The sequence below is a fragment of the Streptopelia decaocto genome (genome assembly GCF_964273445.1).
Source record: "Streptopelia decaocto genome assembly, chromosome: 1".
Lineage (NCBI taxonomy): Eukaryota > Metazoa > Chordata > Aves > Columbiformes > Columbidae > Streptopelia > Streptopelia decaocto.
In genome coordinates this window covers 63,108,911-63,134,568 of record NC_138663.1, presented here as the reverse complement: position 1 = coordinate 63,134,568, position 25,658 = coordinate 63,108,911, and the positions used below count along the sequence as shown (strand labels likewise).

The 25,658-nt window shown below is 37.2% G+C and overlaps 1 protein-coding gene across 1 annotated transcript in view; it reads right to left on the bottom strand.

Annotated features, from left to right (window-relative positions):
• MYBPC1 (myosin binding protein C1) overlaps positions 1-25,658 on the bottom strand; it is a 75,469-nt gene that overhangs the window by 33,583 nt on the left and 16,228 nt on the right. The window contains exons 2-11 of the mRNA XM_082064071.1: positions 21,544-21,576; positions 18,594-18,635; positions 13,862-13,897; positions 12,920-12,955; positions 10,235-10,339; positions 8,724-8,872; positions 8,268-8,385; positions 6,596-6,647; positions 5,004-5,060; positions 1,275-1,472 (exon numbers count right to left, since the gene is read on the bottom strand). Of these exons, the coding sequence (XP_081920197.1) occupies positions 1,275-1,472; positions 5,004-5,060; positions 6,596-6,647; positions 8,268-8,385; positions 8,724-8,872; positions 10,235-10,339; positions 12,920-12,955; positions 13,862-13,897; positions 18,594-18,635; positions 21,544-21,576 (826 nt within the window). The remainder of the gene's footprint in view (positions 1-1,274; positions 1,473-5,003; positions 5,061-6,595; positions 6,648-8,267; positions 8,386-8,723; positions 8,873-10,234; positions 10,340-12,919; positions 12,956-13,861; positions 13,898-18,593; positions 18,636-21,543; positions 21,577-25,658) is intronic.

Genomic DNA, 25,658 nt, shown 5'->3' with positions numbered 1-25,658 from the left:
AGGCTGTTGTGAAAAACAAGTGTTATTATAAAAGAAGATCAGAAAACAAGAATATGAATGCTGAAATGACACTGCATAAATCTTGTCAAAGCTGTCACAATACACATACACAATGTTATACATCACTCTGTATTCTTAGGCTAGTCCACATGAATCAGTTTATTTTCTAGAAACATTAGAATAAGTGCAAAGCTGTGCAGATCTGGTTATTTTGAGCAAGTTCAAGCTAGTATCTCTTCATGTATTCTGAATAGGATTGGGTAGATATAGCTTTGACAGCTTGTTGAGAAGTGCTATGTCTGAATAAAATGGCATAAAGCTGGTGCCATGGAATCATTCACAATGAATCTTCTCTATTAGCATAACCATGCAAGTTAACAGGGAATTTTAAGCTGAAATTCCTATTGAGCTTCTCACTATCAGAATAAACACATTGGTTTGACTAAGAGCTGAATAAGCTTTCCTGATGCTTTCTGTAGGTTGCAAGGTGTACATTGCAGTTCCACTGGTGATAAAGGTTACAGCTGTAAAACATTTGCAAAAATATTTGAAACAAGGCAAAAGGTGTCAGTCTGTGAAATCCAGTGGGGCTTTTCAAAGAGGTTCTTTGATATGTGCAAACGTAGGCCAAGTTGTTCTGGGCAAGGTAAGGCCAGATGCAACTCAAATATTTCAAAACACTTTAGCATTGACATTTAGATATTGCCAACCTCAAAAGTTAGACCCAGGGGAGCTGATATCTGTGGTTCAAAAAATTAACAAATAAATGGAGAGAGAGACCAGACATAGTGGTCCCAGGTGCTGAGAGATACGCCTTTCCCAGTAAAACATTTAGGTACTTCCATGTGATGCACCTGGATGGGGAACAGCAATTCCTGCCAGCCAGTTTTTAGTACAGCTGGGATTTAAAAGGAATGTCAGATTAAGTGCAAAATGAAGTTGTGAAAAGCAAACAATGTGTTTGGAGTGACTCTATTTTAGAGTAGAAGATATTAATGATAACACAACATCTAATCTCCATACTGTTTCATCAGGTAACACCTTTCCATGCAACTTGGGGACTTTGTTTCAGCTGGTTCTACTGTTTGGCCAAGAGGGAGGAATGCTTTTGCTAGGCACTGAATGGGACACGGTGTTTACCCTGACCACAGTGGACCAAAGCCACCCTCTCATAACTTCGTGCAGTAATAAGGCTTGGGTTGTAGCATGCAAGTCCTCTTACATGGAAAGGAAGCAAGTTTGGGTTTTTAAGGTGGACACCTGTGCTTGACTACTGAACATAAGAATATTGTGCCTTATCCATACCTGCACTCTTCTTCACTTCCCTGCGCATGCGCTTGAGACGCTTTAACATGCCTCTCAGGTCAGTGATACCATACTGAAAAGCAATCTTCTCATATTCACTGGGATTCGCGTTCTTCAGGAGCTCCCACACATCTACCTCAGGTTCTTCCTCTTGCTGTTTAACCTCCCTATCATTAGCAAAATAAAATTATGGGGGAAGAGTTAGTGAGGCTTTATCACACTGTAAAAAAAAAAAAAAAAAAAGATGAAGCTGAATCTATGTCAAGGTTGGAAATGTTTTGATCAAAATTTGAAGGCTGCTATCATATGCTTTCATTCACTCAGTATGAGTGAATAGCTCAGAATGACATTCACGTCTTTTCACTTCTCCAAAGCAGAATTTAGATATAAGTTTTAAATTGAGCTTTTCTGATGTAATTAGTTGTGAGAGCTTTTATATCACTTCATTATTTTAGAAAAATACCTTTGAAAATGTAGTACTATAATAACATATGGGCTAATCCCATTTAAATCCATTTTATCTGTTGTAACTTGAGTGGAATCAGAGTGGAATCAGTTACAATTTATGATGGCACCACTGAGATTTGACTCTAATCCATACATATCATAATTATGTAAAAATTCTTTCAAACTCTGAGTCCCAGTAATTGCTACTAAGGGTGGCCAATAAAAGGACATTGAAATTCAAGGGATTCTGGGTGTGTTTATAGTTACACCACTGTTTCTCAGAGTTAGTTAAAGTTGGCATATGGATAGGAACTGGAAATTTTCACACCAGCTTGGGCTTGCAAGATGGATCTGTTGGCTTCCATGTTTATCTCAGTCTTAAGAGCAGGGAGTGTTTTCAGAGGCCTGTGTGAACAACATCACCTTTATACAGAAGTTTAAATACTGTATTGACTATCTGCAGCTCCAGGCTAAGGCAACTGATAAAGAGAAGTACAATTATTTCCACAATGGCAGACATTAAGTGAGAGAGCAATGGAAGCAACCTAGACAAAATTATAATTTTTGAGATTGACAGTTTAGCTCAAAAAAGTGAACTGACAGAATGATCTCGGCATTGGAGCAGAAATCTTGACTTTTTTTTCCTGTAAATTCATTAGGATCAGACCAGGATAATTCTGATTTGATCTAGTTGGTCTAACCAAATCAGTACTTTGGAGAACAGAGAAAGAAAATAAATATTTGAGAAACAAAAAAAAATCTGAGCTTTTGAGTGAGACACTTTTAGAGCTGAGCTGTATCAAATCTGACAGAGAATTTTCTTTAACACATACAGAAATAATACTGGGGGTCCATGAGAATCTCTGTGTGTTGGGATGAGGAACTATGGCAAAACACTTTGCTGTTCAATCCATTTCAATCAGTTTTTAAAAAGAAAAAAAAAACCCGTTCACTCAAGAGTCTTTGAAATACTTACATTGTTAGAATTATTGTTAGACAACCTCAGGTATGTAATTTTATGTTTCATTTCTTTTACTTTAGCCTGTGCTCGTGCTTTCTGGAGGATGACTATGTCCAGCCAACACTGGCGTCTCAGTGAGATTCCTTCTGCATGGCGGCAAGTCCAGATCAGCTTGCAAACATATATAAAAGCTGACACACCCCATTGGGTGGAATTCTCCTCTCCCAGGGCTGGCTGCTTGCCATGCAACGCCTGTCCATGCTAATAGGAGGTACATTCCACGGGAAACGAGATAATGTACCCTTTTAAATCAGGCAGTAGTTGAAAATGAGGATCAGTTAGAGTATCCTGATTTTCAACCAGCTTGAAATAATTCCAGACTCTCTTTTCCTCTTGCATAACTGGAGAACAAATTTTGATGCTTAGAGAGCAAACCAATTTTGTCTGAGACCACAATAATTTCTGCTGTGGGTAGTGGGCAAACAATGCTTGGTATTTCGTAAGCAGACTGACCTCTCCACAAAAGCGGTTTCAGATCTTTTCCCCGAAAATGTGCATTTAGTTGAAAGATGTATTTTTTTAAAAAAATGACCTAAATGTTTGAGTGTTTTTGAGATCTTGTGCCTTTTGGAATTTCATGCCGTTACTGATCCATTGCATTGAATCACATAGTGGCTTACTGAGATAACAACTAGTTTGTCTTCCTGCAACACCAGCATGAAATTAGAAAACGGGGAGTATATAGATTCTGTTCATTTAGGTCTTCTTTAAAAAACATGTTTCAAGTATTATGCACCACAGGTGAACCACAGCTCTTTCCTTGGTAATATAACTATACAAAAGAGGAGGAATGCACCTGCAACATTGCCTTTTGAAAAAAATTGAAATGAAAATATGATTTTGTCTTCATAAAGATTGCCATTAATATCCACAGTAGCACTTAATTAGCAATCTTATTCAATTAAGCTCAGATGTATGAGGTTGCATTTCAGTGCCTGAAGCAAGGAGATGATGAACTGATTTGACCAGTATAAAATAATGGTGTTTAAAAACTAAAAGTTCACATTGCCCATAGCCACACAAAAGGTACACTATGTTTTTAGGGTTATACAGTATTTATCTTACAAAACACGTGAGTTACTTGTTAGTGAAGTGATAATGACTTTTAAGTCACGTTTCTCTTTCCACAAAAACGTCAAGATCTCTTACATGCAGCTCTCATGTTGCTAATAAAACACCCCACAGGCAGTCATGAGAACGGTCATGGTAAGTTGCATTAGTATGATAAAAAGTCAAACTGAAGATCCTAATTAGGGATGAGAAGATTAAAAAACCAAAGACCTGGTGGATTTGAATTGGTTCAGGTAATTCTTTCACTGCCTACTTTTGCCTTCAGTTTTCTCATTTGCTTTAGTTACTTAAATACTATCCTCACCATCATAGCCCATGGGTCCATTTTAATTTTTTAATGTGATTAATACTGCATATAGGGTTTTACTCTTTCAGAGTAAGCGATAGATGAGATAAAGGATCTAGGTCCTTTTCAAGTTCTCTGTGGTCAGTTGCCATCGATTTCCATGGCATATAGACTTTCTGTGATAAATTTTAAAAAATTACCAATTAACTATCTTTTCTTAACCTGCTAAAAGACTAAACTAAATTTAAGATCTAAAATAGCTACAGGCATAACTATCATAACACCAGATTTCCAAGGGAAACCAGAGATACAAGTGACCAAGTTTTTCTCCATCACAACATTTAAGTTGAATGAAACATGCTGAAACAGAAAACTACAAAGAAATAATACCAATGTTTACGGTTTGGAAAGTATGATATATGATTTTTTTTTTTTTTTTTTTTTTGGTATCAGGATGCTTATAAAATCAAATTAAGATGTACCCAAAGGGCTAAATCTAACCCTTGCAGTTTGTCACTCTTGCACCAGACTCAATTTTCTATACTGCTCATCCCTCTGTAGGAAATTGTCCCCCACTGCCCACCATGCAAACACCAAAGAAATAGCAAGTAATCCAAATGTTATTGGACTTTTTAGATTGTCGCTCACTTTTTCCCCAGTGCACTCAAATCTGAGGTTTCTTGTCTGCACGCTTAAAGATAAAATACACTGAATATTTGCATATTATACTATGAGAATAATAGTTAGAAGTACTGATAAAAATGAAAAGTCAGAAAATTCTTAAGAAGTTATTAATGCTACACCTGACTCTTTCTGTGTGAGAACCTAATGGTTTGCAATCCACACCTGCTCACTGCATCACTTGGTTCTCACCTACGTTTCAGGAGACCACTAAAGTCAAGTTCTCCTGCATCGTCTTGTCCATCACCGCTGTTATTAATAGAAAAAGATCAAATCTTTGTTTAATACAGGAAGACTTAAACAACACTCGTTGCAAACGCTCTACATGTCTCATATACTTAACACTGTACAGACACACAAATAATGGTACAAAATCAACACAAACTTGTATTCTTTTTCACGCAAATTATATTTCCTTAGGCACTTGTGAAAAATAACACAAAGGTTTGTATTGCTTGTTATTATACTTTGATGACAAATTTTTGTAACTGCATACATAAATTTGCCAGGATTTGTGTTAGATTTTGTAACACAAATAAATGTGAGCTAGTCAACACAAAGAGCTTTGTTTTTCATTTCCATAGTGTATGTCTACAAAAACAAAGGGTTTGTGCTGATCTTTTGCTATGAATGTAAAACAAAGATTTGCTTTGCTGGGTGGTGCTTCTAACAGTGCAAAGCTGTGTCAAATACTGATTGCAAAGCATTGCACTTAAGATTTAACCTTTCTCTAAGGGAAGGAAGGAATCAGTTAAAAATAAGAAAAAACAGTATATTGTACATTTTTACAGATAGAATCAGAGTCCTGTGAAGGTGCATTTCTTTCTATAATGTGACCTGAAACAGTAATACCTTATTACAAACCTCAGAGAGACAAAAAATGCCTTTAATAATTGTAAAAAGGGCAAAATACTGCAAATATTAAGCCCAGATTTTGCATGCAAGGTGTTACTTTTAAAATCAGAAAATATTCAGATACCCTTATCTGCTTGGGCAGAATAGTTATTGAAATTTTTTAAACATGTACTCAAGAAAGAAGTGCACCTTGAATGTAATATCTTTTGCATTTACTCTTTAAATCTAATCCCTCTAAATAAAAGCAGCTGCTTCTGAATCATAGCTTTGCCTGTATGTGTAAATTAACAAACAATCTTCTGTTTGTTGAACATTTTCATTCTGAATATTTCTGTCTTTGTAAGACAATTTTCTCCATAAAATATAAAGATGATATCTAGACTCATTTGAACTGCTATTTTATCACAAAGGTAACAAAACTTAAGACAAAATGCTTTATATTGCATCCTCTGCAATATATTATTTCTACTTTTTCTGTAATGATGGCCTTATGACACACTTTTTTATTGTAAGACAACATGAAGCCAGATCCTATCTCATTGAAACCAGTGCAAATTTTCTCTCCACTTTTAATCAGTACGGGATTGACACCAGGAACTTTCATATTGTAGCTGACAACTTTCAGGAAACATGCAGTAGAACATTCAAGTGAATGAAAATACTATTTTAAAAACCTCTAAAGAAACATATATGTAATTGCCTTAAATTTTCTGTCTTCCCTTAAAGCAATGACACCGTAATTTCACCATGTATATGTTGTAACTCTTTCATTCTACCCACTACCAACTACCCTAAACCCCACTTCTTTGATCTTTGTTGACATAAACATTTTTAAAAGTACTTGATATAATTGTCTGTCAAGGCTAGTGCAAGTTCTGTGCCTGCTACCAGCATCCATTACTGAGGAGCTTCATAGTATCATAAGTTACCTTCTTTTGAAAGCAGATCTGATGTCAATAGATGGAGCAGCTTGGGAAGATTCTATGAAATAACAGTAATGTACAAATTAAAAACATAATTTGAAATAAATTTCTCTAATCAGTATAATTTGGCACATAAAATTTGTTCTGTTTCCTGCTAAGCAACCACAGTTTGTGCTGCTCCTTTGGCATTAAGTTTTGATAAATGCAAAGCTGTTCAGTGCTAAGCTAAGTTTAATTCATGCATTTCTCTAAACTACTATCTGCCTCTGTGATGTTTCTCTCCCATCCCCTTCCTGCTTATACACAGGCTCTGGCCTTTTTGCCTTTCCATTCCCTATGCTTTCTCTCCTGCTTGGACCTTGCACTTTCTCAGTATGCTCAGCATCAGAGGAAAGAGCCAGTCTTCTCTACAACTACAGACTCATGTTGATTCTTGGTGCAAGGATGAATCCCCCCCATTTGTGCCAGCCTGAATCAGATTAAATGGTTCTGATCTACAGCCAGTAACTGGATGCAGCCAGGCTGGTCCCTGACTCCCTGACCTCTGAGTGCACACACCTGTGTGCCCTTTGGGCTGTCAGTTAGCCATTAAATGTCCCCTTAACTGTGACCAGCTTCCCCTGACTGCTGAATCATAGAATAGTTTTGTTAGGAAGGGACCTTCAAAGATCATCTAATCCATCCAACCTGCCATGAGCAGGGACATCTTCAACTAGATCAGGTTGCTCAGAGCCCTGTCCAGCCCGGCCTTGTATGTCTTCAGGGATGAGGCATCTACCACCTCCCTGGGCAACCCGGGCCAGTGTTTTACCACTCTCATTGTAAAATATTTCTTTCTCATGTCTAGCCTGAATCTCCTACCTTTTAGTTTAAAACCGTTACCCCTTGTCCTATTGCAACAGGTCCTGCTAGAAAGTCTGATACCATTTTTCTGATAGGCCCCTTTTAAGTACTGGAAGGCTGCAATAAGGTCCCCTCAGAATAAACCATCCAGTCTAGGCCATTCAGTATGCTTGCTTTATGAGGGTGAACAACTATTTTATCCTCTGGCTGCTGGCCCTGGCTTTTGGAAGATGTCCATCTTTCTCAGTTTGATCGTGTGGGTATGTGTGCGCTGTTGTGCTGGCAGAGCCGCTCTTGAAGGAAAAGATAAGCCTGCAGGTTAACATTTGCCAGAATAAAGACCTTATATAACACAGAAGTAAACAGAGGCACAACTCCAGTGCTATTCACATTGTGTTGTTCTTTATTTTGATGAAGAGCGAAGGAAATAGGTTTCTGGACTATGATCATATCATTCCTGATCAGGGTGCAAAGCACCAGTGAACCATGACCTCTCCATGTCCCTCTGCTCAGATGCTGCCAGATGAAGCCTTGCTCTCTGAATAGCTCTAAGTCTAGCTCTCTGTCTTGAGTGCCAGAGCCTGATTTGAATTCAATACTACTTTTATCTGCCAGTTTTTCTAATTTTTGGATAAATGTCTCACATGCTATCTATCCTAATGTTCATTTAAACAATAAATTACAGACACTTAAGAAAATTCTCTGAGCTCTATGCTAAAAATGTTCTTTTTAAGCATTACTTCATTTAAAGGTTCTGAACAGAATTAGGTGCCATTTCAGGTTAAAAAAAAAAAAAAATCTTTATAAAGCTTTTTAGGCACAAGTGGAATCTTACCAGTGACTTCAAGGTCAAAAGAGCAACTATCAAACTTGTCCTTATAAGATACTTCACAGCGATAGTTCCCTGCATAGTTTTCCTTAGCTTGAATGATATGCATCTCAAATGTGTGAATCTAAAAATCAAACATAATTTTCATTAATGTGGGGGATATATTTGCACGAAGCAGAAGTTAAATAGTAGCCTTTCAGACCTAAATGAGGACCAAGAAATAACTCAAATAAAAGGCTCTGGAAAGAAATGGAAAACTTTGATTTCCCAACCACTACTTGTCTTATGCTGGGAGAGCGGAGAAGTCTGCTTCTGTGCAGGGTCAGAGATCATCACTGAACTCTGCATGTGGAAACCAGCATTAGAATCCGATGCTCTTTAACTTCTACTTGTTTTTTTTAAACTGATCCTTAAGTTCCCTTGGGAGCTTTACCCACAAAAGAAGAAAAGACAAAGACACACCTTAGTGTGACGCTCAAAGGACTCTTTCAGCTGCAAGTGCTTCCCTGCTTTACTGGCCAGATCCATCCATTTTCCTTTAAACCACTTAACATTTGGCTTTCGAAGAAGATCTTTGGCTTCTACTTTGGCTATAAATGTAATATTCCCACCTTTTAAAAAGAGAAAAGAATAAGGCAGTCATTGAGGAACATGTGGTTGGTCAGTCACATCTGTACTAGTTTCTTTTACTATTACTCTACCATGACAGTAAAAATGGAGTCACACAGGCTGTGAAAGTACTGCAGTGTTACAGAGAGTAATGATTTGTGGTCTGGAAGACTTCTGCCCATGTCAATGTGGAGTTTGAGACACAGAGAAACAGGGTGAGTTGTTCACAACATTTGAATTTCCTTACTTAGGACAAACACAGGTGTTCCTAGGTACCAGGCAGTTGTGACCTGAATGAACTCCAGTCTGGAAAAGACAGCCTGGTGTTCTTCAGACATTTCAATCATTAATTCTTTAAGCTGAGAACAGTTTTCTCTAAACAATAATGTGGAAATACTATAATAAAAGTTAGCTCAATTTGAATAACACCACTGCTCAGCCCCTGCTGAGTTTCTATCCTGGGCTCCAGAGGAGATCACAGCTAACTCCTTATATTTATTTTCCAAATAAATCCTCATCAATGCTCTTTTTCTACTCAGAAACTGAGAAAAACAGTAGACATGCAGAAAATAACCCCATCTGATCACATCTTAGTGTATCCAAGTACACAACAGACATATTAAGTAGACTGTACTGAACTTCTCACCATTGCTGCTACCCTAATTAGGGTGCAGCTACCTTACCATGGCTCAGGAGTGCAGTCTGGAAGTGAACCTCCCCACCGTCCCTATTTACCGTGCTCTATTTCACAATACAGAAGGTCCTCACAGTCCTTGATCTCAGTTCTTTTGGGGTGAAATTCAAACCAAAGCTGTGCTCTGAGAGTTTACGACCCACGCTTTGACTGCTCATAGGTATACAGACCGCTGGACTAAACCAGAGCTAGTCCAGAGCAAATCCCCCAGAATGGTTATGGCGGGGATGACCCTACCATCTTCCCTACAGAGCTGCTTCTATTAGTCTACTTGCTAATTTACACACAGCTTTAAGGTACAAGAGTTGACCCAACAATCTCTAAGCTACGCTGCAGGCCTTTGGGAAGATCTTCCTGACATATCAATAACAGTATAGCCAACAGCATCATCGTAACCATCTCTCTTCTCTAGAAACTCTACCTCTTACTCACTGTGCTCAGTAAGCTGTTAAGATTTTGAGCTTGTCTTAAATTAAACAATTGGTTTTTTGCTTATCTATGTATAGTTCTTTTTGCCTTTGAATAGTGGAGTTCACATTCAACTAAAATCAGTGAAAGTGTTTGTAGCTGAGGGCAGAAGCTGAGAATAACAGGAACTGCACATACCTTTCCTGGCTCTGCCTCAGTCTCTGTCTGGAAGTGGCTTTCGATTTTGTTTCTAAGTACTTACCAACGCTCACTGTACCGCTCTGAGGTTTTTCGACAAATAAAGTGGATCTTTGGGAGTCATCACGTTTTTCTGTGTCTTCTGGAGCTCCTTCTCCAAGAGACCATACTGAGATGCAGAGAGAGAGGGAATTGTCAATCATCTGTGTTTTACTCCCTCCAAGATACACTTACCTGAACTTACTAAACTCTCTAACCTTATTACCTCCCTCTTCAGATGTCCTGAAAGATACGTAAGTTTTTGTTCACATTGACATCCATTGCTTGGCTGTCACATTGTGTACAGTTCCTGCAAGAACACTACCTCTGTGGTGACAGAAAATGAAACTATCAGGGAGAAAGAGAGGGGAACCTGATCAGCCAAGATGGGTTCTGAGCAACTCGAATGGCACCAGCATTCAACCATGGGTGCTTTACAGAGGCAATGCACAAAGGTCAGCTCTTTGTTTTTCAGAAGAGATGGAGGTTCTGAAAACACAAACAGCTGTAAGCACAAACAAAACACATATGAGGCATAGTTTCAGTGGGTCTCTCTCGAACCCAAACCCAGTCAATTGTACAAGCTAGTTTTTCCTCATTGTTCACAAAATAGGGGAGGGATGAAGCTGACTTTTGAACTTGGTTCTCTTTCACCATGACAGAAGCAGCGAGTTTGGAGATCAGTCAATACAACGTCCTGCCCCATGCATAGGCTGATGTGTTACAGAGAAATAGCTTGTCAGATGGAAATGACTGTCACATATTCACACAGAGCCCCTTCTCTTCTGGAAACTGAGATTTTGGAACTGAGATGGAACAACAGTACTGAGAGAAGCAGCAAGTGTTCAGTCTCCCCAGGGCAGAGAACTGTGCCAGCACAGCTGTGCGTTTCTGGTCATTTTGCTTATCTGAACAGCCCTGGCTTTGTGCTATGCAGATACATCTTGGATAAATACATGCAAAAATATGTTGAAAGCTGATTCCTAACAGAAAAGGCAGGGAGAGAAAGGCAGTGAATGTCTGTCTGTTACCTGCTCCCTTTCCACAGGGAGACAAAGCATGTGTCTCATATTCTAAACAAGAAACTAGAGAGTCCAAATGCCACATCTCCTTTTTTTGAGGAGTTATGGCCAGTGCTCAAGGGAAAGTGAATAAAGCCAGTGCTGCCACGGTAGTACTAAAGAGCAGAGTGAATGTGGAAATGTACAGCTATAATTAACACAGCCATCTGTCTCTTTCAAATCAGAGCTGCATCTCCCTTGTTCCCCTTGAACTTCTAGTTGTTTCAGAAACAAAGGTAGCTTTTTATAGTTTAACCAATGCTCTTTTGGTTTTGGTTTCATAACTAGCATGAATGGGGAACCAGTCACACAACACTTCTCACTTAGTCAAACCCTGGTCTTGAAATGAAAAGTTCCTTTCTCTGCTCAGTATTTTCTGTAGAAACTAATTTTCCAGAAGTCAGAATTCTTTCTACTAAGTAGAGTTTACTGCCACAGAAACCTTTTTGACTCATGAAAATTCCCGTTGCTTGCGAATGCAACACAACTCGCGACAACCACAGGAAAATGCAAACAATTTGCTTTTATTATCCTGAAGTCTATCAAAAATTTTTAAAAGGTGTAGAAATGTTATATAGCTTTGCTATAAAATGTCTACCTTTCAGTCTTTCAGTGAATTACAAGTAGTGTGCCTAACACCTCTGTATATGTCTGCTTGTACAATATCTCTTACAGTAAAGACATACATGTATATACACACATGTATATACACATATATGAAAACATACACTCAGACATACATGAACACAAATATATATATAGATACACATCTATATATACTCTTTCTATAATCTAGATATTTAGATTATGCCAGTATAACAGGTGAGTATATGGAAAATCATAAGAACAAGTGAGAGTTACTGGTGTGAATAAAATGATGTGACAATGCTTGGTACAGGAACTGCTCACGTGCAGTAACAAACCTAACACGCCACAGGGTGAAATGGAAAAAGCATATTAATAAATGGAGGAAGCTTACATAGAGTCATTAATTCGGTACCACATAAAATAACACCTAAATATTATCATCACCTTTAGATATTAACATTTTCCAATTTATTACACAAACAGAACAAAACGTGGATTTGATGCTGCTGCATGGGGCTGGCATAGGCAGCTATGCCAGGTCAATAACCATGGTTGAAGTACTTGCTGCTCATTTTGTTCCAGAGGCTGCAAATCCTGAAACCACAAAAAGTGGGTGCAGTGTGCGTTACCTGCCAGAGTAGGAAGAAAGAGGTTATGACTTTTTGCTAAGTTTTCCCCACCATCCTTTGAGCTGTGAGAAGAAGCTGTTCTCCTACAGTTTCCTGAGGCCTGTGTGGGGGATTCAGGGAAGTCACTGTCACCCTGTAGGCTGAGGAGGAATAGCTGTGTATCTATCTATATGGAAATAGATATAGATAGATAGGTATGTATGTATGTGTGAAATACTGATATGAGTCCTGTCCTGTGCAGCAGAGCCTTCCCTTACTCCTGGTTTAGTTGCCAGAAACCTATTTGCTCTGACACTTAAAAGCATTTCAACAGTTACAGTTTGATACTGTATAAACAATGAAAATAAATATTATCTTTAAGAAATAAAGTAGTAATGATAATTGTATTACGTAAATTTTGGAGTTTTTTGTCATTTTTTCAGGATGTCTCACCTGAATCTTTTCTTTCCGCTGGCTTAGACATCCCATCTGAAAGGGAAGAGCAATTAAGATGACACCAGCTCAGAGATTGCACCTTAACTGACCTCAGATCACTGGGATTTTAATTGATTCTTCATGCAAGAAGATCACAATAGATACTTAGGACCATACCCATGAGGAACTACTTGAATACCAGAAAATGGAAGTGAACAGCTGAGAAAAAAATTCAGAAATAATTCTTCCTTTTCACTAGAAAATCTAAGTTAGTTTATTTCCCATTCAAGATTTACTTTTTAGTAGTTCATATTTAGAAGGGTTCTGTGAAGTTGATGTTTTCTTCATGATTTGTATCGTTCCAGACAACAGATGAATTTATTTTGTTTACTGTTTATCTGAGGGGACAGTACTTTGGATTATTTAAATAGGCTATTTATTTATCTAGGTTGAGCAAAATAATGATAAATGGTCAAAATTTAATATTAGGGGTTTGTAACTTAAAATGTTATTTATATATTTAGCTTGTACCAATTATATCCTCTAGTACTGTATATCAGTTATAAGCAATTATGTGGATACATCTGTTTTGAAGTCACAAGACATCTGTTTTATTTGTAATTCTGGAATTTGCTCTCAAGACTACCCCTAAAAATTCACTCTATATTTGTTGTTAGGAAAAGATAATTGGAGTAGCTTTCAGAGGTGCTAACCGATATCTTGATTTCCAATGGCAGAAGTTCTACCAAAGACCTCAAGACAGGACTGGAAAAGAACTTGCCTGATATGAAAGTCTTGTACTTCTGAACAGAGATGAATGTAATGTAGGACACTTCAAAAAACTTCTTCTCTAATTACTATGTTTTGGGCTCAGTCCAATGGTTTGGACTCTTCCTTCATTAACAGTCAAGAGAAAAATAACATACATACATACACACAAAGCACTATCACAGTCCTAACCTGCTGGTGGAGTACTAAGTGAAGTGTCATCTTCATCTGTGAAAAGAAATACAAATAAAAAAGTGCATAAAGAAACTGAAAGCACAGACGATCATCTGCTTTAAAACAACTATGTGAAAACATAAAACCTGCAAAAGAAAGGGAAAGAAATCTCAATAGTCAGGAGCATTCACAATGGAAGCTTCAAACTGATGAAGAAAGCTTTGCATAATTCAGTAGCTGAAATGGTAAACCTTGATGTTTCAAGCAAGTAAAAGAAAAATGAGATGTGGACTGTGATCTATTATTAAATCATGAGTTTATATGAAAGCTGCTGAGTGGTTCTGTTTGTTAGAGATGTAATCTACAGTAAATACAAAAAAGCCACAATGAAATCAAGGTCAATCACATATCTAACCTGAGGAAGATGCCATTTCTCTGATGTCCGTGTCTGCAATCAAAATGTGCACCATATATGCATTCAGCATCATTAAATCAAGAAATGCAACAGTTACAAATAGTCCTCTGTATTTATACTTTGTAATTTCTGCCTTAGAATATTAATTTATAATACAAGGAACAAACAATTAATTTTTTACCATATTATAGGAGAAAAATTTAAAATAAAGACAGAACTACTATCACACTGGATTTTCCCTTTAATTACACTAAATGTTGACCATCCTTATGTATTAAAACACTGGAAGCAATTGTTATTCAGGTATTTTAAAATGTTTACTCTCATAGAGTACACTGAGGTTTATAGTTATATAAATCCAAAGCTTAAAAAACCTGAAACTGCCTTTAAACCTGAAATGTTGTAATCATGATTATTAGAAATCCAGAATAACATAAAGACTACCATCTTTACAACAGTCTCCTACATCTCTTTGAATTTTAGATGTTAAACTTCAGAGATATCAGTCTCTGATAAAAACATGGAGAAAATCTTAGTGTCTTAAAAGTCTAATGATTAAAAAAAAATACTCCTGAGGCATTTGAAAGGCTAGAATAAACTAGATATATTTAGGACTTAATACATAAGTGATGTAAAGGTAACATATTCTTATATAGTATCAGAAAATCATCTGGAGAACATTTCAATGTGGAGGAAAAGACAGTTGAACAAGAACAACTTTGGAAAAATATTAACCCACACTTTTAAAAAGTTATTTGGTCTTTTTTAGATTTTCAATTTGTGTTTCCAGAATCAGTTTACCTCTGAAGTTATCCTTTGGTTTTGACCTTAAACTTATAATTTGTCTATATTTTCTCAAAGACAAATCTAATAAGTATAACAAAACCACATATACAATATAGTTGCATTTCTATAAATACTGGTCATATGAATTTTTTATGCTTGCTTAACCACTGAAGGCTAATTGAACGTCTGTTAATAGAATTTAACTACTTAGCTGTAACATTTTACTCATTCCTTTTTAATGATTCATCAAATTTCTTTTTAAAAATCCCTTGGGAGGAGGATGTCAGTTGTAAAAGGCAGGCCTACATATCAAGGATTAATGTGTTATCTTACAAAAACGGTTTCCTATTCATAGGAAAAAGAAAAAAGAATAAAGGAATTTGTTTAGTGGAAGAGTTCTCACCACCTGCATCATCTGCATCATTCGATGGCATAAGTGGACGTTCAAGATGTTGATTTTCAGTGAAAGCACAGTAATAATAATGTCAGATTTTCAAAGAGTATTCAGCAGTCCTATCAAGGGGACTTGGCAGTATGGAAATAGTAACTGAAGTATATACATACAGCAATGGAAGTTTTAGTAGAGAGATGAATGGATAAGTGAAATCTGGAGAAATGCAAGGATGCAAACATGCAATATTTTAGCAGATGGTTGTATGGACTCTAGAGAAAAAGATATCAGTAAAACATGTAGAAATATTAGTAGCTCTCTGAATGGCTGGATGTGACCTAAAAAAAAGGAATGAGCAAATTGATATTAAAATTCAAATATTATTCCAGCAATGGGGAATACAATTGTACCAATATTCAACATCTATGATAATGCTAAAATTAAAAACAAAGGCAGAAGAATGTAAATTGAATGAGGATGAAATAATGTAAAAAATTTGGTGGGATTTCTGCTCAGTCACTTTTTCCCCTGAAAATAAAATGGATGATCATATATATCCTGATTTTTTAAAATAAATTACTTCATATATTTTTGAAACTAGAAATGCTATAAAAGATTAATGTACACAATAAAATTTTATATTTAGGTCTCTGAGCTACTGATTTACAATGAAATAACCACAAGATAACAGAATTTATCACATTGTCCTCCATTTCTTAACTTTACAGTGAACATAAAGGGACATAAATACGTAATTTCGCACAGACAATAACTACTAAAAAGAAATAGAACAGTAAAACAGACACACAGATAGATATACTTTATCTTCCTGACTTCTGCTGTTAACTTTGCCCTAGAAATGAGCTGAAAATTATGGCCTATGTGGTTTACGTGGATGACCAAGCTTTCTTTCCCAGACGCCAGGTTCCAGCACAGCCCAACTGTGCTGCAGAGAGGGGCTGTTCCAGGTTCCTACAATTTGCTGCATCTTGTAAATTATCAGCAAGGAGATCACAACTGCTAACACACAGGATTCGTGGAATTGCATTGGAATTCAGATATGAAATCTTTCCCATCTCATCCCCATTCAGGGAAGTACCCAAATCTGTTACTTCTGAAGCTACGGAAACAGTTTTATAAATAGTTTATACAAAAGCTAACCTCTAGCTGCCTGTGTCCTCACTTCCTTATTGAATCACTCATTTTCTAGTGTAAATTATTTTTGATGTATTGGAAATATGGAACCTTTTCCCATTTTGTGAATTATGTTCACCATTATAAAGATTTTCCTCTGGCAGACGAACGTGAAGCAATCACTAAAAAATGTACTTTCCCTTACTTGGTGATACTCTGCAATAAAACAGGAGCTGATAGGAACAACTGCACTATACAAAATTAAAAAAAAGTTCTACTGAGTGTCTGGCAACAACATCTACATTGCATTGCAGAGGTGACAGTTCCACTGGAGCATGGCAGAAGGCCATTCTTTCTACATACTGATATTCAGACTTTCACTGGAATTCTTACTGAGGTAGCTGCTGCCACCATGGACTCAAACTGGAAATACCTCCCACACTAAGATCTCAAACAATTTTTTTATTAGCAAAATCCTCCTAGACAGTGTAAGCAGCAAGAATGTGTTTTTCCCCTTAGGAAATACCTGTGTTCTTCACTAAATTCAGACCAGAAACATAACAATGTATACAAAGATAATAGAAGTATTTGATAAGATACCTACCCTGTTTTCTTTTCTATTCAGTAAAATGTAGACTTGTAAGCAGTGGGGAAAACACCATTGATGTTCAGTTTGGGAACAAACATTTCTCTCATATCAAAATTAAAGCAAGCAGAACTAACTGCTGGAATAGCTTGAGGCAAGACCTTCATCTTTTTTCCTATCATTAGGCATGCAAATTAGTCCTGAACTGTGTTTCTGTTCCCAAGATGACAGATTTGATTACTCACACAAGATTTTGTGTGTCAAAATAATTGCTCAATGCAAAGATAGCTGGCAAAATAGCATGCAATGAATCCTGGTTCATCATTTTTATTTCCAAAAGGGTACTTGAATCACACACTTTCAGTGTTTATATTTTGACTTTGCTGAGAAAAATAGCCATGCACTCTTTGCCAAATAAATCTGCAAGTATCAAGTATTCATCCAGCTTGTCTAAAAGGAAGGATTTTGTCTAGATGAGACCAAAAGCCAGAATACATTTTCAAGCAAGGCATTTCTTGATTTGTCATAGAAAAGCATAACCGTGCCAAATGAAAAGCAAGCATTACTTCAGTTGTAAGTATGTTTTGGTCTGGTTTAGCCTTTCAGCAGAATAAAGAAAGAAAAAGAAATAATTCATTTCAAAATAAGATTATGAGCTGTTTGAAGTCTACTTTGGCAGAAAGTACAAAGAAGGAGCAGAATTTGGCCCAGTTCCCTCAAAATATATCTTTGTAGCAAGAGGAATTGCCAACAGAGCTGGAGTCTAATCTCAGTGGCACAAAAATATATATCAAAAATTGAGCTGATTTTTGCATGCATTGCTAGTGGAACAGTTAGGTGTTTGTTCACAGCAGACCATTCTCAAAGACATTTTTCAGAACTTGTAATGAGCTCAACTGCTGGGCTCCCGATGAGGAGAGAAAGATGAATGTGAGATTTCTTTTTTTCAGATGAAAAAAATCTATTGGACCTTGCTGAAAGATAGAACATGCAATATCAAGTTTCTGTGGTAGAATAGACTGACAGTAGGAGATTGCCCATGTGTGTTATTTTTTTTTATTTTTATTTTTTTAAAGCTACTAATGTGCGTAGTGCCTGAGTTTTAGCAAGCTTGGTCAGCGTCAACATTTAGGCTCACTTAAACATGGCTTTCTGCTCATGCAAATCACTTGAAGTTTGATCTATTAATTAAATAGTCTTTATCAATACTGTTGCTAAAGTGTCAGTCTTGTTTGCAGCATTTTTGAAGATAATTGTAAGTATCATAATTTCCTTGCACTGGATAAGTCATGCAGAAAAAGGACCCAGGAAGCTTTACATCACACTTCTGAAATTTGGCATCAAAATTCTGAATTAAAGCTCAAGCAATCCAGCATCAGAACAGCATTTAGTAATGTTCTTTTTACTGTCCATTTTTTAAATATGATTTCAGACTCACCTTTACCCTTTCCAGTTCCACCCTCCTGTGGTGTTTTTTGTTCTGTGTAGGAAGTACAAGTATATTTTTGAGAGGATCTTAAAGTAAAAAGAAAAACTTACACAGCATTAAAAATACAGCAATATTCTATGTTCTGCTAGTACTGAAAAAAAGCAAAATTAAAGAATTATTGATATACGTGTGTATGTAATATATAGTTGCAATTCCATAAAGCATTTTACAGCGCTGTGCATATCAATACATTTTCTCTGTTTTGAACAAGCCATGTAAGATTGATGTTCCTCTACTCAGTGGAAGATAAATACTGGGTTCTTTAGAAGTACCAGTTGTTAGTCTCTTGTTCTTGGGCTTATCTCCAAAAGCCTTTTAAATTAGTTACATATCATTGTTAATATGAAGGGAATTGGTTCAGACATGAGATACTGCGAAATATCAATGGTATCCATAGCTCCATTACCATAATCAGTTTATCCTTAAAACAAAGTACACCACAGAGGGAGTGTATTGAGGATGTTCTTAATTCTTTATCATCATCGTCGTCATCTTTATCATCATTATATTTTCTAAGATACTTGGTTTTAGTTTTCTTGATCTTGATTGTGATCTTGAGTTGCCAGCTTGTCCTCTACTTCAAGGAGGTGAACGTGAACTAACTTTGTTCTCATGCGTATGAGAAAACTTGAACTGTATTTTCAACAAAATAACAATGGCTACACTTTCTCTATTTCAGGATTCGGTAGGATTCCTATTCTGTTTTCCTGTCATTCAATTTGCATACAAAGCCATTCAGAGACTTGTCAAATCATGCTGTCTTGAAGGTGCAAACACTCAATATTGTGTTGCCTGTGAATAATTAATTCCTGTGGCAAACTTACCTGTTAACTGCCTGATACAACATGGGTTTGGATGAAGGTCAGTGGAATAAAATTTTCAAGACGGAGGTAAGATAACTTTTGTGCCATGGAAAAAACGTGCAAGAGCCAGCTGATATTATGATTATCCTGATTTCTTGTTCACTTGTGTATAGCCCTGGTAACTATGAAGATAAAACTTGAAATTTGGAAGACAAGTCCAGATTCTGGAAGTGTGGCAGGCTCCCAGATGCTTCTGTCTGGATTCCCTGAATTTCTAAGCTCTAGTTGTCAGGTTGTCCATTTTGGCCAGATGGTCAAACCCATTCATTTTTAATGGAAATTTTGCTACAGTACCTTTCTTTTCCCTCTAGAAACTAGGAGAATTCACTATTCTTGGCAGGTGGTAGTGTGTCTAACTGCCATTTGAAAATCTCACCAGGGCTAAGTATACCAACCTGACAGCTTGACACTGAGATCTAGAAGGAACTCTTACAATGGCTTCCCAAAAATTTCCCATTGCATTTCAAAATGCTGATTATGTCCAATAAACTATTTATATGTTATAGCTTTTGGATTCTTGAACAACCAACTTCCTTCTTTGTGTGATAGCACTTGGTAATCCAAGAAGGCAGCACCTTCAGTCAGGCAGAAGGAACCTAGGAGACATGATGGGCACTTCCAGCTTAGAAATAACCCAGTTTGATCTGTGCTTGACCATACAGGCCTACTGACACCCTACTTGTTTTACAGAAGAAGTAGAAGTATGGGGAAACGGAAGGGGGTTATAGGAGTGATTTAGTGTTTAATCTTGTGTATTTTATTAGAAACAAAGATGTTATGTATTTGAAAGTCTTGATAGATGGTTTTGGTATGCTTCAAGTATGCTCTTCCTTTCTGTCTACAAAAAGCAGTTTCAGTTCTATCTAAAATTTAAGATTGATGAAGAACATGAATTCAAGCACAAAGTATATCAGATGAGAGCCTCAGTGTGAATATTTTGAAATTAATTACTTAAATATCAACTGTGCAGATTTTATGTTTGAGTAAAACACAAGCATCAAGAATGAAATATCAATTAACTTTCCTTATAAATACGTGCAATATGAAATTGTTCATCCTAACATAAAAATAATTTATGAGTTATTTAAATGTGAAATTCATTGTGGTAAATGATGCTGCTACCTTCAGACTTTGACATTTTTTGATGAAAGACTGTATCATTTAAACAAAAATGTCTTGAAACAGTTTGGTATTGCTGTTTATCCAGCTACACAGAGCATAAAACTCACCAAATGGTGAAACCAGACATGTATAATGTATATATGTATCAACCAGCATATGAGAATATAACTCAAGTTACTTAGTGCAAATCAAACTCACAAGGCAAAGGCTTACCTAACTTTCCAGCTCCCACTAAAGAAAATGAAGCAACTTTCCACAGAGCTTCAGCATTACCTGAAGCCCTAGTCCTTATGAATGTGTTTCACCTCACCTAACTCTGGCTTCCTGGAAGCTATTCACCCACTCCAATCTAGACAACCAGACACCTCAGGGCAATTGCCTATACATAGATATCCAGTCACATTTTAAGTAGGTTATCCAGGAAATGCCCTTAGGATGAGCATGTATGACCCAGGATATGCTCCACTGGCTATAGGTAGAGCACTGTTGAACAAAACCAAGATACTTAATCTTCAGATTAGGTGAAATTAATCCCATGCCTGATTGTCTACTTTATTCAGAGTGTTCCTTCAAGGAGAAAAGAAAGGGAATACTTTGATAATTAGATGCCATTCAGCATCAAAGAAGGCAGCACTATTTAGCCACAGAATTTAAGCAGTCATCCCTTTCCTCTATCCCGAAGGACATTTGCAGCATTACATAAACATTCCTTGCAAACAAAAATTGAGACTGAAAAATCAACATTCAGGCAAAGTGAAGTGAGAATATCTTATTTGGTCAGGCTTTCTTAGTTTTCTTACTGTCCTCCCACTTTCAAAGAGACAATGGATGCAAATCATGTAATGGCTACGCAGTATCTAGATCACGCAAATGTTTTTAGTGTTACAGTGCAAATTAGCATTTTTTACACTAACCTGGAGGTGGTGGTGCAGTTTCAGTTTCAGTCTCTGAAAAATGAGAAGAGAGTTATTGAGCTTCAAGAAAAACAAATCTTTTTGACATGTTTGGTACGTGTTTGTTGAATTTAGTGATAGTTTGGGTTCATTTAGTATTTTAATGGTGTTCTCAGATTTTGTTTGTTTTCACACATGCAACACATGGCACCTTCAGAGTGACGTTCATCAGAGGCCTAAAGCTTATGCTCTGTGAAGAGAGGGTACTGAACTCGTTCTGTCTGGACAGATATAATACTCACAGAGTCATAGAATCATAGAATCATTTAGATTAGAAAAAACCCTTAAGATCACTGGGTCCAGCTGTAAATCTAACACTGCCAAGTCTACCACTAAACCATGTCCCTGAGCACTGCATCTACACGTCTTTTAAACACCTCGAGGCATGGTGACTCCACTACTTCCCTGGGCAGCCTGTTCCAATGTCTGACAGCCCTTTCAGTGAAGAAGTTTTTCCTAATAGCCAATCTAAACTTTCTCTTGAACCTATATTAAATATATAATTTACCACATCAATATGCTTCCATCAGATTATATCCTATCTTTAAACAAACTTTCCATCAACTGGAATAATATCTGACATGACAGTAACAGTGAAGTGTAATGGATCCATTAACTGAGAGGATCATGCACAGAGAATCCAGAGACCCTTATCTCATTTTCACACTATCACATCTAGATTTCAGTGTTCATTGCAAGCAGGAAGTAAAAAAATCAGCTAAGCTACTCTGCCTGAGACCTACAGTACATTTATTTTTTTCTTTTCTTCAGTCATGGTTTTTAACCTACATCTCATCCCTTTCAGATGTGCGAGACAGAAACCAGGCTTTGTATTTTATTTAAATGTTACCTTTTTGGAATGATATGTTCTTCAATCTGAAAATATCAGAACAACTTAACTAGATAGAATTTATTTTTAGAACATTAAAGAAAACTTATTTTCAACCTTTAAAAGCCTTAGGACTCTAGACTGGTTGAAAATAGTAATATTTATTGAAGATAGTGCATTGACTTATAGTTCAACTACTTGCAACAAGCAAAGATTTAAAAGGTTAAAATCCTTAACTATAGTAGTAGATGGCCTTTACTGACCTTTGTCATGTTATGAGTATTAACCTTTGGGACCCCACCTCAGGTCATATTCAGGAAATAAAGTTTCATTTTCTGTCACACAGAAATGCTGGTAAGGCTATTCCTTTGCACTCATATCTAAATATAAATAAAACGTTCTTCTCATTCTTAATAAATCCATTTAATGTTTAAAAGAGAGGAATAATTTTTGTACAAATACACTTTTAAGCTGAGTGTATGAATTTGACATGGTTTAGGATCTTGCAGTTACAGATGTGAATGCTATAACAAATCCTTGTGCAGACTTCAAAGAGAATCCCTCGTTACAGGGAAAAAGCTCAGTGCTGTACGTTCTGGTCACAGCACCTAACATATGGAATACAAGGGAGAACGTATGTTAAGGGCCAACAGACACAGAGTCTGATAATAGTAAAGTGGCTTTACTTAAGTTCATAGCAATTTGCTTTTTTTCCTAGTCTAATTACAAACATAAAACTTTTGCTTTGTGGCCTAGGAAAATATGAAAGTACATCTTGAAACACATCCCCTTTACTACCATGACATTTCTCACTGCTTCCACTGAGAACAAAATAACATCTCTATGCCATGGAAGTCTATTTCTTGCATGGAAAAGTAATAGCAGAAAATTATTGACTGTATACTCTGGTCTTTTTGAAATTGAATAGCTAGAAACAGGGAGCATTCCTGTGAGCACTGAATTAGAAAATCCTCCCTGGCTCGCCAACAAGAGCCACAAAGCTATAAATGAAAGCTCACAAAACCAAGTACCTTCCAGGTTCAGATGAAAGGGTTATGAGCCTGTTGAGGGACTTGCCTTGAGTCTGTGTTTTATTTTGAAAGGTATTTTGTGTCGTCATCACGAAGTAGTTTTGGTTAGAAATCACACGTCTTTCCAGTCCTGTCTTACTTAGCAATAGGCACAGATGTTAGCCAAAATCTGCAGCACAGACCAGACCTGAAACATTATTATTATGGTCTAAACTTCATCTCATACATGCAGACATACAAGGAGATATGAAATACCTGAGCAATGTCATGGGCAACCTACTCTAGTTGACCCTGTTCCTAGGAGGGAGGATGGACTGGACAGTCTCCAGAGGTCCTTTCCAACCTCAGCTATTCTGCAATTCTGTGATAGGATGATGACTGAAGCCAGACCAAGAAGTCAGTCGTTTCTTTCCTGAACAATAATTTAAGGCAGTTTGTGCTATTGCTAGGAAAACTGAGGCAAGAAGTGAGCTCAGGGGAGAGACCTGAAGTATGTTGTGGGAGGAAAAAAGGAAGGGGGGGAGTTCCAGGCACTGGGGGTGGCAGAGAGATGGGGGATACTTCAATATAATCTTTTGGCCATGTGCGACCCCTTTCATGGTCATGCTTGGCTTATAGTTCCATTCCTGAGGACAGCCAGGAAAAAACCCCATTAATAGCACTGAGTAGTTTCCACCTCCCCAAAGAATGATATCCCTCTCTGGCTGACCTCTGCATCAGGCTTGTCAGCCAGGAAAAGGCTCTGTGAACTCAACCAGCAGCTTATGGTTGTGCTCTGTCCCTAGGAGGCATGCTTGCTGGAGTCCCCAGATGCCATTCCCCTCAGCCCCGTTGCCTATTATGGTGCTCTGTCGAGGCATTGTCAGGGGGGCTGACAGTGGAGAACGTGTTGCCTCCAGCATGCACTCTTCAGCCCCTTGGGAGGAGACATGTTCTTCACTGAGTTGTAATGATGCCTCTTGAGCTACAGGGGAAAGAGGCTGTTGAAGGTCTGGTTACTGCTGGATTGACACCATAATGTCAACTGGGCCTTCTACAAAGCAACTAAAGTTAACTTCTGTCTCACAGTTTCTAAGAAGAAAGGTAACCACCTCTTCAGTTCTTTATTTAAGAAGCCAAGAATGTTGCATTTCAGTGGGTTGTGTGGTGCTAAACACAGACCTTGCATTATGCATTGACTGTGAAACTTGTAAACCAGCTGGCTATATATAATTCTGCAGTAAAAGAAGGAATTAGCAGTCCTGTCTACATGGCTACTCAGAATGGATAGTATATTAAGTGTAGTTAGCAAGTAAAGTGAAAGCACAACTGTCACTTAGATAACATCTCCAGAAATGCTTTCATGCTTCAGCCATGTCATGAGATGCATTCAGGATCCAGTTTGATATAGGATATGAGCACTTAGAGCCAAGACATATTTATTTGTGATTTATAATTATACATGCACACTCTTGAAAATCAGCAGGAGATGCAACTTGACCCATTATCAATAATTTTCCATCACTGTTCCACATTTGCTCTGTTCAGTTTTTCAGATAAAATAAGACTTAAAATCTCTTGCTATGAGCCTAGATAACTAAGCTTCAAAAAGTTCCATGAGATTACCTATGTGCTAAAGTTATGGAAATGCTTAAGAACAGTATTAAATTGGGACTAGCATTATTTAAAGTTTCAATTCCATTTTAGGTCTGGTTGCACTGACATCTGACCTGCAATAACTACAAGAAGCTTTGGCAGGGAACTGGCAGGGTGCTTATGTGTAGTGGCCGGTTTTCAAGGGCTCTAAATTCCCACTTCCACTGGCTTCTGTGACAGCAACAAGCATATAAACTCCCTGACATCATATATATTACTTTTCATATTGGAGTATAAACATAATGAGGCATGCTGACAGTTCTAAAACAGTCTCTAGGTCCTACTCTACTACTGTGCTGGGAGCAAAGTTTTCTGGAGACTTGCAATTCAGACCATTCAAGAGCTACAGGTTATCAGCAAACCTACTGGGAAAGAGGTCTGGCTGGATAACCCTTTTCATCTTGTGACTCCATACTCATGACCAGGTTTGTTTGGAGTGAGTAGGCTTAGGAATTCTCAATGATATTGGATTTTTTTTTTGTCTTTCTTTCTTTTTTTTTTTTTTTTTTTTTTCCCCACTTAGGTGAATAAAATAACTGCACAAAGCCTAAAGATAGCAATTCACCATCACTCCATCACTG